Below are 25,649 nucleotides of genomic sequence, written 5' to 3'. Positions count from 1 at the left end.
ATGTATTATTGTGTGGGAGTTTTTATGGGCAAAAAAAGAAAAAAAAAGTCTATAACATTTAGAGCAAAAAGTGATCAGAGCTTAAGTATCTTTCTTATTTGTGTTTGTGTGTGTATTTCTTTTTAAGATCAGGACTTCTGCAAACTCTACTGTATCGCAGAAGGATTTGATTTCTTCTTTTCTTTGTCAAATAAAGTCACAGATGGGACTCCATGCTCGGAGGATAGCCGTAATGTTTGTATAGATGGGATATGTGAGGTAATAATGATCATTCATTCGTTCAACAAACATCTCCCAACAGTCCGCTTTGTGCCAGGCATCCTGTAAGGGGCTAGGGAGACCAGATACCTAAAACCACACCCTTTCCCTCCCCGTCGCAGCCCAGAGGGAGAGAAAGCCAGATGAACACAGAAGGAGGCCGTTTGGCAGTGGAGGTGTGTGCAGAGCTCAGCGGGAGGGCAAGCTGCTTCTCCCTTAGACGCAGACCCGGGAAACTTGGGAAACTCGGAAACTCGCAGGGCTGCTGGGGAGGGGAGCTAGGTCCGGAAGAGGGGCGTGGGGGAAGCGGGGAGGGGAAGCCGGTGGTGCAGGAATCATGGGCTGCAGGAATGTTTCGGTGGTCAGAGAAGGAGGAGGCAGGCAGGAGCTGGGGGATGCTGAGGGTGGTGAGTGGAGGAGGAGAAGCTCTCAAAGGGCCGTTTGCTGCCGGAAGACTCTGGTGGTTTCATCCTCACGTCCCGGCGGAAGGCACTGTGACTGCAGACCGGCAGAGTCGCAGCATCAGACGGCAGTCACCTGGCGGGGGCATCAGAGTGAGTGAAGCCAGGGACAGCTTAGAGCCAGGGGCCCCTGCATCGCTCTGGCGGGGTCACAGGAAGATCACAGCCTCACTTCTGCTGGAGGGGACTCAGGGCGCGGGCTCTGGAAACGGGCTGCTGCGTGGACCCAAAGCTCTGAGCTTCTTGCCACTCGCAGAAGTGAGATGTGGGGAGCGTTCCGTTACATTAATAAACAAAGGGAGGGGGCTATGTGCAATGACAAATACCGGGCTTTTCAGGGAAGTGACTCAATATCTGTATTCAGTGGAGTCCAAAGACCTTGGTCCCAGATCTGATCTTCTCTTAAAGTGTAAACCGTGGCTGCAGTAAAGTTGAACCAGCACTCTGAGGTTAGACTAAAGCAGCACACACACACAGGGATTCCCTGGGGGCTCAGATGGTAAAGAATCCGCCTGCAATGCGGGAGACCTGGGTTCCATCCTTGGTTGGGGAAGATCCCCAGGAGAAGGGAATGGCAACCCACTCCAGTATTCTTGCCTGGAGAACCCCATGGACAGAGGAGCCCAGCAGGCTACAGTCCACAGGATCGCAAAGAGGCAGACACCAGACACAACTGAGTGACTGACACACTCACACACACTCTCTCACACACACACACACTCACACACACATTCTCACACACACACTCTCACACACACACTCTCACACACACACTCACACACAACTATTCAGATCTCTTTCAGCTTTAAAACGCTCAGCTCTCCACCCACCGTGTCTGATTATCAATTTGTTAAATATCTCATTGTTTTTATGCATTCTTAGTGATACAGTGTCACAATCCCTTATTTGTAATTCTAAAATCCAAAGAGCTGCAAAGTGGAAAATTTATTTGGCTGTAAAATATAAGGTAACTTGAATTTGTTTGCAAAGCTGCCTTGAACTGAGGAGACTGTCTTCAGTTATGTTTACCCCGCTCAATGAGTGAGTTTTAGAAACATCTTCGATGTCCCCACATCTTATGTATAATATGCTAGTTACCTTCCTGCAGTCCAAGAACCCTGAGTTCTGAAATGCATCTGGCCCTGGAATTTCAAACAAGGGATTGTGTACCCTGGTTACTTCATTTCTGAATGGATTTTTTTTTAACCTAGGTAGCCTATATCCTTTGTTAGGAAATGTAAGACTAGCAAGCGTCATAGAATCTATGAAGAGCTGCTAAAATTCTAAGACCGTTGCCAAACATGCTATAATTTACAGCTGGGAATAATTGTCCCATGGTCTACATTCCTTCTTTGTCTCTGCACAAGACAATTCAGAAGCATGAGGTGAATTCCAGTGGACCCTTGTGAGGCCACTTCGCTTGTCATTTGTGCTTAATGCTTCACGTTGGGCTGAAATTTACCCACGTCTCCCACAAGACAATCCGATAGGTGTAATTCAGGGCTTCAGACAGGACAGTCGAGTAGCAATGCCAAGGAGGACAGGCTGTGTTTGCCGCGAGAAGGCCTCCTCCTCTGGACGGAAGCATAGCCTGACAGTCTCACAGTGCACATACTGGGTATCCAATAAATACTTGTTAACTCTCCCGTGTTGGTGAAACTTTTCAGCTCTCCAGGAAATGGTTTGTGACTTCGCTCCTGTTGTCTTTTCTTTCATGAATGACCTGTGACCTTGTGGGTCCCACAGAAAGTGGGATGTGACGACATCTTGGGGTCCGATGCTACGGAAGATGCCTGTGGCGTGTGCCGGGGCAATAACTCCAGTTGCACGACGCACAAGGGCCTCTACGCCAAGCAGCACCGCGCCAACCGTGAGTCTGCCCGCGGGTCCGCCCGCCTGCCGAGCAGAGATGGAAAGCGACCCTCGGTGGGAAGGAGCGGGTGTAGTGAGAACAGCCAGTAGGCAGGACCCTGAGAGCCCCCTGTGACTCCTGGCCCGCTGTGCTCCTCAGACCTTCTGTTTTGGTTAGAAGCGGTTGCTGGGTTATTTCAATTAAAGCGGTTCTTAGAAACCATGAATATTACAATAACTCTGCTCCAATTAAAAAACTCCTTTATAGGATTCATGGAACTGGATGGCCAAACTAGACCTCCGGGTTCCAAACTCTGATCCCCAAGGGCTGGTCACGGAGAGCCGCGGGCACTGGGGTTGGCCCTGCGCTGCTGAAACACCGCCCTCTCCCCTCGGTTTCCTCTAATCAGAGTATTACCAGGTGGTCACCATTCCCTCCGGAGCCCGGAGCATCCGCATCTATGAAACGAACGTATCTACCTCCTACATTTCCGTGCGAAATGCACTGAAAAAGTACTATCTGAATGGACGCTGGGCGGTGGACTGGCCCGGCCAGTACAAGTTTTCAGGAACCACCTTTGACTACAGACGTTCCCACAAGGAGCCTGAGAGCTTAACCTCTCCTGGACCAACCAACGAAACCCTGATCGTGGAGGTAAACCCCAGCCTCTTGCTCTCAGGGCTCAGACGGGGGGTTTGGGGCATTCCTGTAGGTTCAAGGCTATGTTGACGAAATATCACATCCACAGAAAATTGTTTGCAGTTAGATGGTGTCTCGGAAACGAGACTAATCCATGCACAGACTGAGTGGGCCAGTGGACCGCTCGTCTTTGGTCTCTAGACGCGTGATGAGATGTGTAAGGACACACATCATACAGTCCTGGGTTTTCCATCTTTATTAGTGGATTGTGACCTAAGCCTGCTTCTCTCCTGTAAGCTCTGTGGCCATGAGAAGCAGCCGCTGTGGGTGGCTCTGTCTGTGCCTGTGTTTAGGGCCGTGGAAACGGGAGTGAGGTGAGAACCCACCGCCAGGCAGGGGGCTGCACACTCGGCTCCTACACAAGCCCCTCTGTGTTCTGCCCAAGATGGCACAGGCCCATGAGATATGCATGATCAACTTCTAACAATGTAATTTGTTCCCCTGGGACCAGGCAGATGGTGGCAACACACAGCGGACACGCTAATTTCGTACGTTTTTACGTTTCTGTGCACATTTAAAGGAAAAACGTGGTTCACAAGTTGCCCCCTCAGCCCACACCTGTGCGTGCAGCTGTGAACCCCCCAGGTGCCCCCCACCTGCAGCATGGGCCTAGCAGCTCCATCCCACCATCCTTGCATCCTCCTGAGAGATGCCTCATCTCCACACGTCCCACCTCCGTCTCCCCTCTCGACCTGGGACTGCTCCTGCCTCCCCTTTATAGACGTGTTCACCCTGGATTCCTGCCTTGGTTATTTCTCTCCCACCATCTGAGGCTTTTAGCTTTAATGCGCATGTGTGCTCAGTCGTGTCTGACTCATTTTGGGACCCCACGGACTGTAGCCCACCAGGCTTTCTGTGCATGGGATTTCCCAGGCAAGAGTACTGGAGTGGGTTGCCATTTCCTCCTCCTGGGGATCTTCCTGACCCAGGGATTGAACCTCATCTCCTGCATTGGCAGGCAGGTTCTTTACCTGGAAAGCCCCTTTTAGCTTTAACATTCAGGTCAGGGTTGAAAGTGATCGAGGCTTACTGGGAACCCATCTCCTAATTCAGGATGTCAGGTGGAAGAGCAGATCTAAGGCCTGCAGTGCGGCCACCTGTCCAGGGCTTATCCCTGTCCTACAGCATCTTCCCCAACTAGACTTGAGCTGTTGTTGGGGAGTCAGGGAAGGTCCAGTGACTTCATCCAACTGTACCCTCCCATTAAGAAGCAGTGAAGGCTTCAGAAATGGGATTTCTAGTAACAGGCTAATTGTGAGGTTTCCCCACACCACCCCCCCCCCCCAAAAAAAAAAGCCTGTCGTCGAGATCAAGGAATCAGATATCTTTAAGAAGAAAAAGTAATTGTCCATATGGTCAGGTTTCCAGCTGGGAGGTGAAGAGTTCAAGTGCGAATCCGTGGCTAAGCGTGGCTCACAGGTGTGCCCAGCTTGAGAGGGCATCTTTCCTCCTGGGCCCACACAGGACATGGCAGTAGGCAGAAGATTTCTGCATCCCGTCACCGGAGGAAGGACTCAGAGTTAGCGTCCATCCTGCAGAGATGAGATGCACTCAATTGTTGGTTGTTTGAAACTCACTAGGAACCGTGAAGGTGCTTTTTAGGTATCACTTTCTGATTTGCTCAGTTGGGGAGGATGGCTGAGGCTTGCTCGCCAAGAAACACCCAGGGAAACAATCAGATGCCTTTGTTAGGTGGCAAAGACTATGCAGGGAATACTGCATACAGCAAAAGAATCAAATGTCTGTATATTTTTATAGATATAGATGTATTATAAATGCATTTGAGTCTAGTTTAATATTACAATCATCTTTTTATTGACATAACTAATGTTTCAGGAGCTTAAAAAAAGTTACCTTCTATATGTTGGTTCTGTGCTGTGCTTAGTCCCTCAGTCATGTCTGACTCTCTGTGACCCCATGGACAGCAGCCCACCAGGCTCCTCTGTCCATGGGGGTTCTCCAAGCAAGAATACTGGAGTGTGTTGCCATGCCCTCCTCCAGGGGGTCTTCCCAGCCCAGGGATCGCACCCAGGTCTCCCACATTGCAGTCAGATTCTTCACCAATTGAGTCACCAGGGAATCCCAAGTTACCTACTCTATATTGGTCCTGCTATCACTCATTTTCTCTTTCCCTTTCTTATTTTGTAGCTTCTGTTTCAGGGAAGGAACCCAGGCATTGCCTGGGAATACTCCATGCCAAGGTTGGGGGTTGAGAAGAAGCTTGGAGCCCAGCCCAGCTACACGTGGGCGACCATTCGCTCCGAGTGCTCTGTCTCCTGTGGAGGAGGTAAGTCACATCCCACCGTTGACCTGGTGATGGGCACAGAGGTGCCAGGCATCTTCGGGCCATGACACACTGCTATGGTCTTCAACACCTAGCCCTGGTCCTCATCACACGCCCTGGTCCTCATCACACACCCTGGTCCCCATCACACGCCCTGGTCCCCATCACACACCTGGGTTCCCATCACATGCCCTGGTCCCTGTCACACACCCTGGTCCCCGTCGCATGCCCTGGTCCCCATCACATGCCCTGGTCCTGATTCCTATCACACGCCCTGGTCCTCATCACATGCCCTGGTCCTGGTCCCTATCACATGCCCTGGTCCCCATCACACACCCTGGTCCACATCACATGCCCTAGTCCTGGTCCCCGTCACACACCCTGGTTCCCATCCCACACGCTGGTCCCCATCACATGCCCTGGCCCTCATCATGCTATACCGGCCCTCATCTTGCGCTGATGAGGAGCCAAGGGCTCCTTAACTCTTCCAGAGGCAGAGTGTCTGAGCAGTGGTCCCAGGTGTCCCTTGAGAACTTGGGCTCCCTTTTCTAATTCAGCTGTGTCCACGTGTGCCTTTAAAGTTTAGTGAATTAGATTCTGCTTTTTGTCTAGTATAAGATTTTTTAAAAGGTAATTTTGTTATTTGAGATCATCCAGACAAAAGCCATTCAAATTATTATATATTTCTTGTTGATGATGAGAAATAGAAACCTTTGTGGAAATGAGTGATATGGAGTGAGAATTTTTTTATTAAATGGTGGTGGTGTCATTGCTAAGTTATGTCCAACTCTTGTGACCCCATGGACGGTAGCCTGTCAGGCTTCCCTGAGCATGGGATTCTCTAGGAAAGAATACCAGCGTGGGTTGCCATTTCCATCCCCAGGGGATCTTCCCAACCCAGAGATCGAGCTTGGATCTCCTGCATTGCAGGCAGATTCTTTACTTACTGAGCTACGAGGGAAGCCCTTTATCAAATGGTCTTGTTCAAACATTTTATTGGAAAGAAATTTGCTATAAAGTCATATGCTTAAATTCACTAAGAAATTATAAGAATTGCATGAAAGATTCAGTAAAAATGACAAGAAACAACATGTCAAAAAGAAGAATTTCATTTGACAGTAGATGAGTTTGTCATCTTAATACCTTAAGAATTTTCATCCCTGACTAAGTTGAAGAAGCTAGTTCACTGGAGAGATATTTTTAGCTAGAGCCACTTTGTGCTATCTAGGAAAGGGTGGAGAATAAATACTTACAAATTTTAGAAACAAAATATAAGTTCTACCTGATGTTGAAAAACAGACATGTTTCCATATGGACAAGTGGCTTTCAGCTTTGTACATTCCAGGTTTTAATAATTAAGAGGTTAATCTAGACAGTACTATAAATTTAAGTATGTGCTGTGTGCGGTCATGTCCAGCTCTTTATGGCCCCGTGGATTGTAGCCCACTAGGTTCCCCTGTCCGTGGACTTTTCCAGGCAAGAATATTGCAGTGGGTTGCCATGCCCTCTTCCAGGGAATCTTCCCAACCCAGGGATCAAACCCAGATCTCCCACATTGCATCTCTTTCTGATTCTTTACCGTCTGAGCCACCAGGGAAGTCCAAGAATGCTGGAGTGGGTAGCCTATCCCTTCTCCAGCAGATCTTCCCGACCCAGGAATTGAACTGGGGTCTCCTGCATTGCCAGCAGATTCTTTACCAGCTGAGCTACAAGGAAAGCCCATATATTTAAGTATAATAGGACACAAATGAGAATTTTATAAAGTAAGAATATAATGAATTAATAAGGAAAAAGGTGAACTCATGTCTTCTTAATAATTGCTTTAAATCAATGAGTGGAAGGAAACACAGGAAAATTGAACAATTAAAAAATAACAGTCTGAAAAGTTAACACCATGTACTCAATATGTATTTATTCTTCTCATTAAAAATAGTGTTCAAATCCTATTTAAATTCCGATGTTTAGGAGCTTTCTAAGGTAAAATAGAATCCCTTTCTGTAATGCAGGCTAGCAGCAAATGACCCTAAAGGCAACCAGAGAAAATGTGGGGTGTCCTACTCTGCTGAGGGACCCACACCAGCTGTCATTTTACTCCATTCTGGAAATAAAGCAAAACAGGCCATACTCATGGGCATCCCATGTGTGGTTTGGCTATTACTCTCTAATCCCATTTATTCCCCTTCCCTTTCTCTTCTGATCTTACAGCCATCCCCTGCGACTCTCTGCTCCCTATTGGATGCATTTGATTTTATCTGTTCCTACTTAGGATTATCTAACAGTGTTTGATTACAATAATAAACCACAAAGCCTTCTATTTGTGTAAGGACAATTTTCAGATGTGTCCTTGTAGATTTTCATGTGGCAAAAACAGTGCAGCGAGTCACGTGGCAGCATCTGTAAGGACGGCAGGTCCCTGAGTGTGTTTCATTAGCGCTTCTCTCCGTGTCTTCCCTGGGAGAGCCAGGCATGCAGAGGATGCTGGGTTTCCTCAGCTCCGACCACGTGGCCCGTCTCAGTAGCCTGAAACACTCCAGCAGATGCTCAGTACACGTGCATATCGCCAAAGTACACCTAAGGAATAATTCTCACATTGAGGTTTCTAGAGGAAATCAACCCAAAACCCATCCCCTAATGATTTGCCTAAAGAATTGTGTTATCGAGTCAGTGAGTGGGTGTTTATTTTTAACTTCAATGGAGAATTCATGGGAAATCAAGGTTTCTCAATTCAACAGCTGGGAGGGATGTGGAACCCCCATCCTTTATCATCACCTGTGTAGGATTCGGCTCTTCTATACAGTTTTCCGATGGAAATGTCAAGGCCGTGCAGCTCCCAAGACTCAGGGCCTAATCAAGAGCATCTTAAATTTTTTTTTAATTGAAGTGTAGTTAATTTGCGATTTTGTGTTGGTTTCAGGTGGACAGTGAAGTGATTCAGTGTTTTATATTATATATGAATAACATGTATGCATCTGAATAATGTGCATGTATTTATAATTGCATATGCTGTGCTATTTTGACTTTACCTGTTGATTATCTATCTTATGTATAGTGTGTGTGTCTGTTAACCCCAAACTCCTAACTTTTCTCTCCTCCACTTCCCTCCCTGGTAGTGGCAAGTTTGTTTTCTATGTCTGTGAGTCTCTTTCTGTTTTGTAAATAAGTTCATTTGTAATGTTTATTTTAGATGCCACATGTAACTGATACCATATGGTATTGGTCTTTCTCTTTCTGACTGACTTAGTATATCACCCCTAGGTTCATCCCTGTAGCTGCAAATGCCATTATTTCATTCTTTTTATGGCTGAGTAATATTCCATTGTGTCAAGATACCGCATCTTTATCCATTCACCTTAGGTCGCCTCGGTGTCTTGACTGTTGTAAACAGTGCTGCTATGGACAATGGGGTGCATGTATCTTCTTGAATTAGTTTTATCTGGGTATGCCCAGGAGTGGGATCTTGTGTAACTCTACTTTTAGTTTTTTTAAGGAATCTCCATGCTGTTCTCCATAGTAGCTGCACCAATTTATATTCCCACACCCTCTCCAGCATTATTTTTTGTAGACTTTCTGATGATGGCCATTTTGACCAGTATGAGGTAATACCTCATTGTAGTTTTGATTTGCATTTCTCTAGTAACTAGCAGTATTGAGCATCTTTTCATGTACTTTTGGGTCATCTGTATATCTTCTCTGGAAAAGTGTCTGTTTAGATCTTCTCCCCACCTTTTGATTGGGTTGTTTGTTTCTTTGACATTATGCTGTATGAGCTGTTTGTACATTTTGGAAATTAATCCCTTATTGGCTGCTTTGTTTCCAGATATTTTCTCCCATACTATAGGCTGTCGTTTCGTTTTAGTTAGGGTTTGCTTTGCTGCAGAAGCTTTTAAGTTTAATTAGGTCCAATTTGTTAATTTTTATTTTTATTTGCATTACTCTAGGAAACAGATCCAGAAAATATTGGTGCAATTTATGTCAAAGGTTGTCCTGCCTATGTTTTATTCTAGGAGTTTTGTAGTATCTGGTCTTACATTTAGGTCTTTAGTCCATTTTGACTTTATGTTTGTATACGTGTTAGAAAATGTTCTAATTTCATTCTCTTACCTTGGAAAACTGTAGCTGTCCAGTTTTCCCAGAACCACTTATTGAAGAAATCATTTTTTCTCTTGCCTGTTTTGTCATAGATTAATAGAGCATAAGTAGGTGGTTTTAAGGAAATGTCACTGATGAAATCCTATTGCCTTGAAGTGGACCCTCCCATATTTTCCTGAAAGGAGAGGACCACAACTTCACCTTCCCTTCTCCCACTCTTTCCTCTCTTGCATCCCCCAGGATTATCCTATTTTCTGTACAAACAAGATAAAAAAAAGAAACACACATTGTAGTTAACTGGGCACCTGCCGTGTCCTGTCATTTGCCTGGTCTTGTGGAAACCCTCAGTTAATTCAGTTCAGTCGCTTCAGTTGTGTCCGCCTCTTTGCGACCCCATGGACTGCGGCAGGTCAGGCCTCCCTGTCCATCACCAACTCCCGGAGTTTACCCAAACTCATATCCATTGAGTTGGTGATGCCATCCAACCATCTCGTCCTCTGTCGTCCCCTTCTCCTCCTGCCTTCAATCTTTCCCAGCATCAGGGTCTTTTCCAGTGAGTCAGTTCTTCGCAGCAGGTGGCCAAAGTATTGGAGTTTCAGCTTTAGCATCAGTCCTTCCAATGAATCTTCAGGACTGATTTCCTTCCTCAGCAGGGCTTAAAAACAGAAAGACCCCACCTGGAGGCAGCCAGATCAGGTTCAGGTCTAGGTTTTGTTTTATCGGCATCGTATTTTACATTTTGAAGATTCCCACTTGCCTCGGCCTCTTCGTAACCTAGATTGGAAACTCCTGAAGCATGCTTCACTGAGTTTTCTTCCTGTGACTTTAACATCTATAAGCTGGGGAAACAGCCAGTGAACGAGTGAACAGGGAGGAGACCCCCGGGAAAGCCCCCAGCCCTGGTTTCATTCTGGAAACATCACCTGGCCTCTGTAAAGAAAGGACGGTCCCATCCCTGACCTGTTCTCATGGGCCATTTCTCTTTAGAAAGCGAGATTTCCTGGCAGGCACAAGGCAGGCCGTGCCTCCCATCTTTTCTGACAGCGTCCTCTGCTCATTTTTTTTTCCCTTTCCACTCACTTTTGTGACATAACCATGGGATTTTATTTCAGTAATCCTGCTTAGTAAAGTGCCTTGGCCGGACTCTCACTGGGGCACCGATGAGGGGGTGATGCTAAGCCGAGAGTGTTTGAGGGGAGGATGCAGGTTAGCCGATTATGTGTGACTCTAAGACAGGGACTTTCAGACACAGGAATGGCTTCACCACACTCTTGTTTACAGTGTAAGGGCATCAGCTATTCCTCACAGTTATATATGCTGCGGTTTTTAAAAATCAACCTCGGTGATTGCGTTAGCTCAGTGTATTTCAAACAGTAATGAACTTCAAACCACTGCTTTACTTTCACATGAAAAGGCTTATTCACATTTGGCTTATCAGTTCAGTCACTGAGTCGTGTCTGACTCTTTGTGACCCCATGGACTGCAGCTCGGCTTATAGTTACATTTAATCTCTCTGATATGTATCATGCAGTATCTGGGGATGATCATTTTTTCAAATGGGAATAACTCCTCTGATTTACAGTTAGCGTTCCTCAGACAAATCCTAAGACTGACTTGTAAATCAAGCTCTCTCACACTTTTCCAACAATGTTCTCATCATCATCTGCAGATATTTCTAGGGCTTAAAATTTAATTTTAGTTATGAGGTTTAGAAAATAGAATAAAATTACGTATTGGGAACCTTGCCTTTGTTTTGTTGATATGAAACCATTCATTCATTTATCCATTCACTGTCCAGTCAGCAAATGTTTTTGAGTATCAGTCTGAACCTCAAACTTTTTTACATCAAGTGGGGAAAAAGTAGAGACCTTTGCTTGCTCTTCTCTGTCTCTGAACTGGATGATGAAGCACCAGTGTGATTTTTCTTGTTCAGTTGCTAAGTCATGTCCAACTCTTGTGTGACCCCATGGACTATAGCCCACTGGGCTCTTTTGTCCATGGGGATTTCCCAGGCAAAAATCCTGGAGTGGGTTGCCATTTCTTTCTCCAGGGGATCTTCCCAGAACAGGGATCGAACTGATGTCTCCTGCATTGGCAGGCAGATTCTTTACATATGAGTCACCAGGGAAGCCCTATAATGTAGTTGTTACTTTACTTAAAAAGTATTGAGTGACTTACTAGCAATATGGCTAATTGAAACATGGTACCTCTATAAGGTACCTGATGCAAAGAACTGACTCATTGGAAAAGACCCTGATGCTGGGAAAGATTGAAGGCAGGAGGAGAAGGGGACAAGAGAGGATGAAATAGTCTGATGACTCTATGGACAGGAGTTTGAGCAAGCTCCAGGAGTTGGCGATGGACAGGGAAGCCTGGCGTGCTACAGTCCATGGGGTCACAAAGAGTCAGACACGACTGAATGACTGAACTGAACTGAACCTCTATGGTATGGGGCATTTTTGTTCTTTCTTAACTGTGTAAAACACCACACCGAGTTCTGAGTCTGTAAAGAGGAATCATGTGGACTGGCCCTGTCCCCAAAAACATGCAGTCTGCATATCCACATGTGTAACCTGCAAGACTACAAGCTGTCATGTGCAGGGGTGCATGAGAGCTCAGAGTCCCAGGAGCCTGGCACAGAGAGTGCTGGGTTTGCTGCATTTTGAGCTTCTGTAGTAGTCAGAGGTGGAGACCTGGGACAGCTTTTGAATATCAACCGTTCATATTCTTCCTCTAACTGGCTAAAAATCATCTTTTTCACAGGAACTACTTCAAATTAGATCTTCCCCATCCATGCATTTAGAACATCCTTACATGCTTTGAGTCTTAAAGTAAACATCCTTTTTACTTTTTTAAACTTTAAAGGCTTGAGCTTGCCTTCTAGGTCCCAGAGATCAACTGAAATGATTCTGGCTTTTTCCTCCCTGTGTTGGGTCACCTTTGAGCCAAATTGATGAAACCACTTCTGTGTCTTTACCTGAGACCCTGAGAAGTTGCAAAGTGCATCCTCCATTTAGTGCTCTTACCCACCAAAAAAGCAGAGGAGAGGAACACAACATTCATCTCTGGACAAGGACCTGTGTCCTCAGGGGCTGTGTGTGATGTCCACCCCATCCATCTCTTGGAGCACCCTCAAAGGTGCAGGGTAAGATGAAGAAGCCCAGCTCATCCCAAGAAGCAGGAATTCTTCCCTTTCTCAGAGTCTCCCAGTCCTGCAAAGCCCCCTCCTCTGGGGCACTGGGACCTGTCCAAGGTCTAGTCCCTCACACACGCCCTTGGTGGTCAGGCGGTCATGACTGCCTCCCTCCATCCTACTGCCATGGGTGTGTGTGTGTGTGTGTGTGTGTGTGTGCGCGCACGTGCGCACTTGTGTGGATTTCAAGCCCTGCTGCCCACATCTCAGGTAGCCAAACTTGGAACCTTAAAGACGGGGAATGCCCGCCAACAACAAGATGAGCGGCGTGTCCTGCTGTCATGTTGGACCGGCCAGTGCTATCAGGGAACTCAGATATTGGGCCAGTTTCTTGTCAATCAGAACAGACACGAGGATGTCACGGGCCATCCATAAATGGCAGTCATCGCCATCCTCCAAGCTCGGGTGCCCAATCGGGTGCCATAAGCCTGGTGTGATCATGCCGGGAAAGCTGCCACTCAGGCACACACGGGAATAACTTAGACTCTGAGGTCAGCTCCCAGGAGTTCACCTACTCTGCTTTCCTGGAGTTACCAACCCTCTTCCGCCTTCAAGGTTCTGCACACAGACACCACATGTCCATACGGTATCGAGCGCTTGCCCTAGACTTGATGCATGCTTCTCGTGAAAGCACATGCTTTGTTTGTGGAATATCTTCCAGTTTCCTGGGTAGTTTTGCTTACAGGATTGGCTTCCTTGCCTTTTGTGAAAGAAGGCTAAGACTTTTGGGAACAGCTGGAAATCATTCTGTCATTAGAATGACTGAAAACTTAGGGATTCTTTGATATAATCACCGTCTTTAAGACTGAACACTCTTCTTCCAGATACTTTGGCAAAGTATGAAGATTCTAAAATGATTTCCAGAGAGCTGGCCAGAGCTGGTTTCTGTAAAAAGATTAAGATAGAGCGTCATCACTTTGCTCATTAAACTCACCACCTTCCATGGCCAGGGTTCAGCTTTGGGTTTTTCCCAGTTAAAGGATTATTCTGTCTTTTTTTATTTATTCTTTGAATTTTAACTCTGCTTCTCTCTTATCTATTAATATGGATCATTTTAGAAGGTTGGCCAGCTTGATTCTAACATTCCTGTGGACTTGCAGATTTTTCTTTCTGACAAATGGTTGAGAGATTATAAGTACAGTTGAGAAATTGCTTTACAGCTGTGCCCTCGGTCGGAAAAATGAGACCTGAGTCTCTGTAAACATTCAGCCAGGTGACTGATGAGACCTCATGCCACGTGAAACTCATCTGAAAACGTAATTATCTAAAACCTAGTGTAGAAATAGAACCCATAAACCCTAAATACCATTGGGCATATGGCTGTCTACATTTTTATTTTCCCTGGATATTTAGATGCTTGAAAACAAAGGAAACATTTAAATTCACCTTGACATCTATTTTGTTTATATGGAAAATTAATTTTACGTTAGAACCTCGAGCATCCCTACCACACACAAGCATATTTGACCTCCAGAATTCAGCATCCCAAGGAAAAAAAAATAATTCAGCATCCCTTGGTGCGTGGCTGGACTTTTAGATTCCTGAGCATTTTCATGTGGGATAAAGCAGAATGTTCTCAGGCTGAATCCCTATGAAAATCTCAGATCAACTCAAATGCTCTGACTCGACCAGAGATCCCGAGTCAGGAGTGTTTTCCTATCCTCATATCCAGGGCTTTCCAGGGGGCTCAGTGGTAAAGAATCTGCCTGGCAGTGCCCGAGACACAGGCGGCGAGGGTTCGATCCCTGGGTTGGGAAGATCCCCCTGGAGGAGGAAACAGCAACCTACTCCAGGATTCTTGCTGGAGAAATCCCATGGACAGAGGAGCCTGCTGGGCTACGCTCCTTGGGGCCACAGAGAGCTGGACGCGACTGAAGCGACTGAGCACACATATCCATAAGCAACTACCTCCCATCTGTCAGGACCTGCCGTGATGCTCTTCACCCCGGGATGTGGGTGCTGGTGTGTGCCGTCTGCTCTCTGACGCCTGAGTGTCCCTAAGGACATGAGTTCAATTAAGAGAATGTGGAAGGTAGCTGAACCTTGCTATTTCCATTTTAATAGTCTAGGATTTGGGCATCACTGGCCCATCCCATTGGAGAAGGCAATGGCACCCCACTGCAGTACTCTTGCCTGGAAAATCCCATGGATGGAGGAGCCTGGCAGGCTGCAGTCCATGGGGTCGCAAAGAGTCAGATACGACTGAGCGACTTCACTTTCACTTTTCACTTTGATGCATTCGAGAAGGAAATGGCAACCCACTCCAGTGTTCTTGCCTGGAGAATCCCAGGGACTGGGGAGCCAGGTGGGCTGCCGTCTATGGGGTCGCACAGAGTCGGACACGACTGAAGTGACTTAGCAGCAGCAGCAGGCCCGTCCCGTAAGCACCTGGCAGGTAATGTTTCATCCATTCACCTGTGTCTGTCCGCATGAAGCGGGAGTGCCTGCAGCCTGAGAAGCCCTTGGGTGGCAAGAGTGCTGGCTGACAGCCTGCCTGAGTTCCTCCGTCTGAGAGCCGACCAGCGGCCTGCCTTACTCTCCATCTGACTTAATCTTGGTGAACACGCAGAGACGTTGGGTATGGTTCTCTTGAAAATGCAGGAATAGAGGTGAATGACTGTAGTGGGACTGAAAGGATTATTATTTTTTCTGTAGGCTCCCAGGCTGATCTCTGCATGGACGTGGAAAAGTGTCCCGCAGAGGAAAGAATTTGTATGATGCGTCCTCACATCTCATGATTCCAACACACTCTCGTGTTGACCGATGACAGGATGTTTTTATCTTTGGTTTTGATTTCTTCTATTGCACTGGTTTCAGTTTTGTAAGAGATGCATTGAACGTCCCTTGGGTCTGAGGAAGGGCTTTTGTAGCTTCTCTGCACCTCTGGCGGGCTTTGCTCTGCTCACCAATGATCAGCTCTAGGAGGCGCTCAGGAAGCAGGCCAGGCCACGGTCCCTGCCACCCCAAAGCCACCCTCAGCCTCCACGCCCAGATGTTTTGTCTTCACGGCTCGATGACACCTGACGTGTGCACTTGCCGCTACGTGTCTCTGTGGTAGTGATGGTGATGGAGCGGTCTGGGGTGGTGGTCGGTTGGTGATGTTTTCTGTGTGTTATCAGCTGCTGTGTGTTCAGAGTCCACACAGCCTAGGCACCGAGCATTGCTTTGTTGGAGGATGAATGCAAGACCTCGACCACTTTTTGATTTATAAACACTCGAGGGCACAGATGGAAATGATGAGGCAGGGTCAGCCGGCCACCTCCCCTCCATGGCGGCGTCCCCAGGGCCTCCTTATGCTTCTCGTACTCCTGCTGCTGTGCGTGAAAGAGGGAGCGCGCCTGAAAGTGGGTGGCTTAGAAATCAGACTTCATTACTTCCAGCCTTATACTCCGCTCCCCGTGAAACAGAGTGTAAGAAATTGCCCTCCAGTGTGTGACGGGTTCTGAAGTTAGAAACTGTTATAAATCTCCTTCCTTCTCAAGCAAAAATCAAACAAGAGGTTACAGTTGCCACGTGTACCTATCACATTGGATAGAAAGACCAGGCCAGCAGGGGCCCATCACACTGAGGCTGGAAGATGCAGCAAGGGGTTTGGCCAGACTGCCAGAGATCGAGTCCTGGCCCTTTAAGACACGTGACCTTGTGAGCTCCTTAAGCCTTTTACACGCTAGTGAGCCCATCTATAAAGTAGGATAATCATGTAGTCAACCACATAGGGCTCCTTTAAGGATTAGAGGAGAGAAAAACCTGTAAAGCTCTCACACTCCATCAGCCAAGTAAATGTCAGCTTCTCTTCTCTTCCATTAGTGTTACAGCTTTGCTTAAGAAATTGCACTGTTTGGGTTACTAAACTCTTAAAGCCAGAGGAAATTCCACAATGACACTAGTCCTGTGGCCCCAGGCAAGGGTGATGACTGCGTTCCTCCCTGTTTTGAATTGTGCTGCCATCTTCTGCACACTCGTGTGGGCAGGCATGTGCGGGACAGGCACACTTGGAGAGGTGCCCGCAGCGTGCCTCTGTGCTACAGGGCATGTAGGCTGGTAGCCACCATGGCGAGTGGACGAAGTGGGGCCTGGCCCTTTTCCTGCCTGGAAGGGGCAGTGGCCTGGGGGCAGGGCCTGGGGCCCCTCAGGCTGATTCCCCAGCCCCCTGGGTGGAGTGTGCCTTTTCCGGGCGGGCTCGGCTCCCCGCGTGGACTCAGCCCCGGCACACGCTGCGATAAGGCAGCACGTGGTCCCGTCCGCACTGGTGGTCCTGGGCTTGCAGAGCACTTGGCCCTGGGCTGAGTGCCCCAGTTACTCCCCTGGTCCTGAAACCTGTCGTGTGGGGCTCCTGATTGCCCCTTCTCTGCCCAGGCTTAGCATCTGACCTGGACAGTTTGCAGGCCGTAGCCTGCCCCGCCCCAAGAACCCAGAACTTTAGGTCCAGGTAAATGCCGAACTCGACTCAGGTGGTAAAGAATCTGTCTGCAATGTGAGACACAAGGTCTGAGCCCAGTTTGGGAAGATCTCCTGGAGAAGGGAATGGCAACTCACTCCAGGATTCTTGCCTGGAGAATCCCATGGACAGAGGAGCCTGGTGGGCTACGGTCCATGGGGTCACAAACTGTCAGACAGGACTGCACGACTTACACCCACACAGCTGGAAGGTTCACTCCTAGAAGACTAAGATGGCTTCTCCTGGGACAGCCCTGCCTCAGATATGCATGGACACCCACACGCACAGATGTGTTCACTTGTGGATGCGGAGTTTGAATGGTAGCATGGGATCTGACATAAGAAATTATGAGAGATTCTGATTTCACACTCACAAAACTGGGCTGCCTCCCAGCTTAAGGTCACTTTCTGCAGAATCACAGGCAAAAGTCACTGAGCTGCTGTGGGATTGTAGGCCCCAGGCCAGCATCCTCAGCATCACTGGAGAATCTGTTATAAATGCAAACTGCTGGGCGCCCCCCAGACCTGCTGGGTCAGAAGTCGTAGTGATAAGGATGGGCCAGCAGACTGCGCTTACTAAGAGCTCCTCGTGGGGAAGCACATTGAGAACCCCTGGCTTAGGGAGTCACTTCCAGTTGTGTGTCTGCCGAGAGGACTTCTCTACACACATACTGTACGTGGAATCCACTGGCTAGGGCATTTCCCCTGCTCGGTGCCCCAGCAGCCCTCAGAGGCATCTGTGGAGTCCTTGGTATTCAGGAATACCAAGGGATGACCACTTCCCCAAGAGGAACTGGTTCTAAAAGAAGAGCAACAACTTCACTGAACACTACAGTTAATTTTTAGATGTCAGTCAGAAGATTTCCCACCAGGGACTGTGATGGTCAAAGGTCCATGCTTTAATGCTCCTTGAGAGATGAGTTAAGACAGGCTTAGTGGGGTGAAAAAGCTGACTTGAAGCTCAACATTCCAAAAACTAAGATCATGGCATCTGGTCCCATCACTTCCTGGGAAATAGAGGGAGAAAAAGTAGAAGCAGTGACAGATTTTATTTTCTTGGGCTCCAAAATCACTGAGGACTGGGACTGCAGCCACAAAATTAAAAGATGCTTCCAAAGATGGGAAAAAAAGCTATGACAAACTAGACAGTGTATTAAAAAGCAAAACCATCACTCTGCCAACAAAAAGGTTGGTCTAGTCAAAGCTATGGTTTTTCCAGTAGTCATGTACGGATGTGAGAGTTGGACCATAAAGAAGGCTAAGCACCAAAGAATTGATGCTTTTGAATTGTGGTGCTGGAGAAGACTCTTGAGAGTCTTTTGGACAGCAAGGAAATCAAATCAGTCCATCCTAAAGGAAATGAACCCTGAATATTCATTGGAAGGACTGATGCTGTAGCTGAAACTCCAATACTTTGGCCACCTGATGGGAAGAGCCGATTCATTGGAAAAGACCCTGATGCTGGGACAGATGGAAGGTAAAAGGAGAAGGGGACAACAGAAGATGGAACTGTTAGATAGCATCACTGACTCAATGGACACTAATTTGAGCAATCTCTGGGAGAAGTGGAGGACAGAGGAGCCTGGCGTGCTGCAGTCCATGGGGTCGCGAAGAGTCAGATGCGACTTAGTGACTGAACAACAACAATAACAACAGTGGATGGGTGGGAGAACTGAAGACAAGAAATTTCCTGGAACACACCCAGGAAGCGAGCCTGGGGACCATTAGCAGCCCCTTCTCCATATGCTTTTAATCATGGTGATTTTGTAAGAGGAGGGAAGCCGTGCCTGCTAACCAAGCTCAAGCCCTGCTGAGCTTTATAGATTATAGATTAAAGGTAGAGCTTTAACTGCCCTAGTAGATTGGAAGCCAGACCCATTGTGGAGTCCTGCTGTAATAGGTTCCATATGTCTCCACGCCAGCTTGCTTCTGCACATACACGTGGGCGATTTCCATCCCCTGTGTGGGGAAGGTTAAGCCCAATGTAAACGTCAGCTGGTTCCCACCAACCACAGCAGAATTTTGCTCGACTCATTCCTTCTGCGTTTTCTGCCCCAGGGAGATGTTCCCCCTTCCCCAACCTGAATACTCCACTTTCACCCGTGACCTCATCACACAAATTTCTTACCACTAAAACGCACCCTTTCTCCCTTTCAAGTCCCTCTTCCCTGCCCCACCATCTTCCCTTGAATGGGCTCAGATTTCCTCAGCCTTCCCATCAGTCTCCCATTCTTTCCTTTTTCCCTCTCTTACCTTGAGAATAACCTCCACTTCCTGCCCCACTGCCAACCAGGAGCCCCTGCTGCTCATCCTTACAGCCTCATGGTTTCCTATCTGAGACGCTTCTAGCCGTGACCACCACCCTGTCACGACATCAGAAGCCCTTCCACAGCCTTCCCTCCTCCCGGCCTCCCTGAAGCCCTTAGCACAGTTCACCTGATTCCTTCCAATTTTCTGTGCTCTTGATTTCCGACATCCATCTTGCCCATTTGCTTCCTTCCTTTATAAGCACATTCTTGTCACTGGTCCTGTCCTTTGACTTCCTATGTGCAGGTGGTCCACAAGCCCAGCAGCTGTGTCTCCATCTCCTCCCCCTGGGGGGCTGGTTTGCACTCAGGTCTTTGCCCATCATCACTACTCATGAGGGTCTTTTGATACAAATATCTGTGCTCTTCTGTCTCACACTAGTGACACGGGCTCTCACATCAGAGCAACTTCTTACCATCTCAGCAACAGGCATTGTTTTCTCTTTGCTTCTGAGTTTGGTCTGTGTCCACGCTTTGTTTTCTCTAGGTACCCAAGAGTCTGCTCTTTCCTCCCCTCCTCCAACAGTCAACAGACTCACCTTCACATCTACTCTCTTGAGTTTTCTAGATATCTAGTAATACCACCTGAAGTTTCTCCCCATGACAATGTTCATAGCCCTTATTTTATCTTATCTAATTGTGTGAGCCAGTATCTCCTTATGGCCTTAACTAAAATGATGATATGATCAATGATAATGATCAAAGTCGTTCAGTCGTGTCCGACTCTTTGCGACCCCGTGGACTATAGAATCCATGGAATTCTCCAGGCCAGAATACTGGAGGGGGTAGCCTTTCCCTTCTCCAGGGGATCTTCCCTGGACATCGAGCCCAGGTCTTCTGCATGGTGATGTGTTTTTCTTATTCCTAACCTTAATGGTCCTAGCCTATAGTCTGGACTTCCCTGGTGGCTCAGACACTAAAGCGTCTGCCTACAATGCAGGAGACACAGGTTCAGTCCCTGGGTTGGGAAGATCCTCTGGAGAAGGAAATGGCAACCCACTCCAGTACGCTTGCCTGGAAAATCCCATGGATGGAGGAGCCTGGTGGGCTACAGTCCACGGGTTCGCAAAGAGTCGGACATGGCTGAGCAACTTCACTTCACTTCAACCTTAATGGGAATGTTTATAGTGTTTACCATAATGCTGGTTTCTAGGCTTAAGAAACATGTAAATACCTACATCTGTCTATCTAGATACATAGATATAGATATGCATACATGTATACTCATGCAAATATACAGATATATTGATTAATCAATTGTCAATTTTGTAAACATTTTTGTCAAAATTGAGGCAGAATTTATCACATGCTGAAATGTATTACATTTCTGATAAACTTTATGTTTACTCTTTAATCCATTAAAATGGTGAAATATATTAGCCAGTTTTCCTAACACTAAACTATTAGGAATGATTTTCCTAACACTAAATCGTTCTTATATTCCTACTGGGAATTATTATCTGATGTCTTTTTTCCTCCAAGGTACTACTTGATTCTGTCCTGGTTTATTTTGTATTTTTTACATTAGTATTTCTAAGGGTTGTTGTTCGGGTGCTAAATCGTGTCAGAATCTTTGCAACCCCATGGACTGCAGTATGCCAGGCTCCTCTCTGTCTTCAGTGATCTCCCAGAGTTTTCTCAAATTCATGTCTATTGTGTCGATGATGCCATCTAACCATTTCATCCTCTGCCACCCTCTTCTCCTCCTGCCCTCAGTCTTCCCCAGAATCAGGGTCTTTTCCAATGAGTTAGCTCTTCAAATCACGTAGCCAAAGTACTGGAACTTCAGCTTCAGCATTAGTCCTTCCAACGAATATCCAAGAGTTGATTTCCTTTAGGATTGACTGGTTTGATCTCCTTGCAGTCCAAAGGACTCTCAAGAGTCATCTCCAGCACCATGATTTGAAAGCATCAATTCTTCAGTGCTCAGCCTTCTTTTATGGTCCAACTTTCACATCTGTACGTGACTGCTGGAAAAACCATAACTTTAACTATATAGAACTTCATCAGCAAAATGATGTCTTTGCTTTTTAATATACTGTTAAGGTTTGTAATAGCTTTACTTCCAAGGAGCAAGCATCTTTTAATTTCATGCTGCAGTGATTTTGGAGCCCAAGAAAATAAAATCTGTTACTGCTTCTACTTTTTCTCCTTCTATTTGCCATGAAGTGATGGGACTGGATGCTATGATCTTAGTTTTTTGGATGTTGAGTTTTAAGCCAGCTTTTTCACTCTCCTCTTTCATGATCATCAAGAGGCTCTTTAGTTACTCTTCACTTTCTGCCAATAGAGTGGTATCACCTGCATATCTTAAGTTGATATTTTTCCCAGCAATCTTGATTCCAGCTTGTGATTCATCCAGCCCTGCAGTTAGCATAATTGTGCTCTGCTATAAGTTAAATGAACAGGGTGAAAATATATCAATATTGAGTTATTAATACAATTTTCCTTTGCACCCTAAAATATACTAAATTTTTTAAATGTTGGAAATCTTTCCTATTTTGTCTGCTCTGGAATGATTTAAATAGCACTAGCATCTACTACATTTGGTAGAATTTCTTTGAAGCACTTGAATCTGATACCTTTTCAGGCATTAGATCTTTGATTTTTTTAATAATATGTATGGTAATTAGACTAATTAGATTATTTATCTCTTTTGAGAGTAGCCTTGCTAATCAAAACCATTTTTTTCCTTTAGGATTTTAAATAATGTTTTAATATATTTGAACAAAGTACTCTGATTTTTTTTTCTTCTTGTTGCTCAGTCACTCAGTTGTGTCCAACTCTTTGTGACCCTATGGATTTAGCACACCAGGCTTCCTTGTCCTTCACTATCTCCCAGAGTCAATGATGCCATCCAACCATCTCATCCTCTGTCGTCCCCTTCTCCTCCTGCCCTCGATCTTTCCCATCATCAAGGTCTTTTCCAGTTGTTTATTCTACTTGTGGCTATTTCCTTACTCTAATTTCTTGTTTTGTATATTTGTGCTTATTGTTTGCTTTTTCATTAAGTTAGTATGTCGGTGACAGTTGAGCCAGGAAAACAGAATCCATCCTAGGTATCCTAAGAAGGTATTTACTATAAAGCTTCATATGTTTACAAAATAGTTGGAAAAGTTGTGGAAGTAAAGGTCAAAGAGAGATCCATTTAGGTCTCAGAGTTGCTCTGGCTATTAAAGAGGTGGGATGTGTTGAACATTCCAGAAATTCCTGGCAAGGATTAGAGGTAAGCCAGCACTGGAGTAGGTGATTCCCAGAAAAATGTCTGGAGACTACAGCAGACTTTACATCTGCCAGAGCACATGTTTTAGATCCCTGCTGCCAGGGACATGACGCTGTGGCTCTGACCACATCATGTGCTCAAGCATCTCAGTGATGGGATCTGTCCAACAGCCTCACAGACAAGAGATGTAGAGGTTGCAGTGTCCGCATGGAGCCCCTGTAATCGAGGGGAGAATGAGAAAAAGGGGGGTGAGCTGAGTTGTAGGTTGTTATGCTTGAGGATAACCTCCTCTCCAAAATATCATCTTCTGGATTCACCGTTTTCTCTTTCCTGACATACTGACATCTGCTTCACATGTTTGTCTGTATATATTGTCTGTATATATTGATGTCTGTTCATTTTCTAATATGTTGACTTCTGTTCCAATCTATATCAATTCTTTCTTTCTGCTTCCTTGAAAGTAATAGTGAAAGTTGCTCAGTCATGTCCGACTCTTTGCGACCCTATGGACTATACAGTCCATGGAATTCTCCAGGCCGTATTACTGGAGTGGGTAGCTGTTCTCTTCTCCAGGGGATCTTCCCAACCCAGGGACTGAACCCAGGTCTCCCGCATTGCAGGCGGATTCTTTACCAGCTGAGCCACCAGGGAAGCCCTTGAGCTGTCCTTTTTGCTAACACCATAATGAAGTGTTAGATTCACGTATTTCCATTCATACCTATCTTTATCAGTGTAAGTATTTAAGGCCGTGAAATACCCTCTGGATCTTACTTTGAGCTACACACCATAAATTCTGTTTTATAGCATTTTTGTCATTGTCCTTTTCCTAAGTGAATTTTGCTGTGAACCTGATGACCACTCTCCTGTTTTGATCTTGTTTCTAGAAATTACTAAAGATTTCCAAGCAACACTTTACATTTTCCCTCTCTTTCTTCCGAAGCGTATACCTTCTTCCTTGTCTGCTTGTGGTCTCTCGACGCTCTCAACCAAAGGCTGCAGTGCTCCGTAGAGGGCGCGTGAGGACAAGTGTGCAGGCATGGTAGTTGCCGTGGGTTGTTATTGGCATCTAGTGGGCAGGACGCAGGGATGCTAAACATTTTACAGCATGACAACCGTGCTACACAGCAAATAATGTTTTCACCTAAAATGCCAGTAATGCCCCCGCTAAGAAAAGTGAGAGGTCTCCAATGTCACCAGCTTAAAAAAGCAACTGGCCAAGTCCAAACTTAGAAATGTGTTGAGCAAATTCCCTTTAGGTTATATTTTTCCTATCACGTGGTTACCAAAATAATCCAGGAGTGTGACTAGATCTAGATTTCCCTCTTATGCAATCAATAGGTAAAAACTTGGGGGACTTGACTGGCACCAAAGTCAGACAAACATCTCCACCAAGAAGGAAAAGTGAATATGTTAATGCAGTACACTTCTGTTTCTGTTTCAAAGCAAAGCAATTTCCTGTTTGCTTGACCGAGAGCCTGTACCCTGCTTATCAGGATCATTTGGCCTGACTCTTTGTTAAGACTTGAGCATAAGAATGTCACATGTCACATGAATGTCACATATTCAGGCTCAAAACTGGAAACCAAACCAAAGCCATTATTCGTAGAGTCACACAAAAAATGCCAGAAGACTTTGGTTAGAAAATTTAAAAATGGACTTTTAAGTGGTCATGTAACTGAAGAGAAAAGTTTAATTTTCCTTCTCTGCTCACTAGAACTGACCTCCAACAGTTTTAAAAAATGGTACTCTTGTTCAGTATGTCCTCCTATAAATTTTGTCATTAAGATTATTTACCTTAATTTAAGAGAGTTCACAAGATTCTCTACAGAACAGCTTTAGAGTGATGTGTGTTTCTTTTTTTCTGACTTAATAGTCTCTTATTCCCTGTTAGCAAGTGGAAAAGTAGGTTCATAAAATACTGATTCAGATTTCATCTCTGCATTGATACATGGGTGAATCATCCAGATTATGGCCAGTTCTTCCCAAGTACTGTAAAATATACCTATAGATTCATGTTGAGATTTGATAGAAAGCAACAAAATTCTGTAAAGCAATTATCCTTCAATAAAAAAAATAAATTAAAAAAAAAGGAATATACCTATATAGCTATATTTTGATGATTTCTTGTCAAGCATTGTTAACTCACTGGGTTTCCCTGGTGGCTCAGTGGTAAAGAATCTGCCTACAATGCAGAAGACCCAGATTCGATCCCTGGGTTGGGAAGATCCCCTGGGGCAGGGCATGGCAACCCATTCCAGTATTCTTGCCTGGAGAATCCCATGGACAGAGGAATGTGGCAGGCTGCAGTCCACGGGGTCACAGAGTCAGACACGAGTGAGCGACTGAGCACACAGCACATTAACTCACTACACTTGTCACTCTTATTGGTTCCAGGATACTCCACAGATACCAAATATATCAATAAAATAGAGTAGTGTTTGCAAATAAACAGTGCACATCCCCTCCCAAAATACTTTAAAAATCATCTCTAGATTACTTATAATACCTAATGTAATGTAAATGCTATGTGTGTGAACGTGAAAGTGTTAGTCGCTTAGCGGTGTCTGACCCTTTGTGACCCCATGGACGGTAGCCCGCCAGGCTCCACTGTCCTTGGGATTCTCCAGGCAAGAACACTGGAGTGGGTTGCCAGGCCCTCCCTGACGGGATCTTCCTGACCCAGGGATTGAACCAGGGTCTCATGCATTGCAGGTGGATTCTTTATCTTCTGAGCCACCAGGGAAGCCCAAAATGATACACAAATAATTGTAAATACAAGGGAAATGTTATATAAATAGGTGCTGGCACATGGCAAATGCAGGTTTCTTTTTTTAGAACTTTCTGGAA

General features: G+C 46.0%; 1 protein-coding gene across 1 annotated transcript in view; it reads left to right on the top strand.

The window, feature by feature from the left end:
* The window catches only part of ADAMTS16 (ADAM metallopeptidase with thrombospondin type 1 motif 16), a 176,810-nt gene that overhangs the window by 100,858 nt on the left and 50,303 nt on the right, over window positions 1-25,649 (top strand). The window contains exons 17-20 of the mRNA XM_061129511.1: window positions 128-258; window positions 2,466-2,589; window positions 2,981-3,225; window positions 5,419-5,557. Coding sequence (XP_060985494.1) covers window positions 128-258; window positions 2,466-2,589; window positions 2,981-3,225; window positions 5,419-5,557 — 639 coding nt within the window. The remainder of the gene's footprint in view (window positions 1-127; window positions 259-2,465; window positions 2,590-2,980; window positions 3,226-5,418; window positions 5,558-25,649) is intronic.

Source organism: Dama dama, chromosome 25 (assembly GCF_033118175.1).
Source record: "Dama dama isolate Ldn47 chromosome 25, ASM3311817v1, whole genome shotgun sequence".
Taxonomy (NCBI): domain Eukaryota; kingdom Metazoa; phylum Chordata; class Mammalia; order Artiodactyla; family Cervidae; genus Dama; species Dama dama.
Note: the sequence above shows the minus strand (reverse complement) of the source record. Positions and strands in the feature narration are given on the sequence as shown.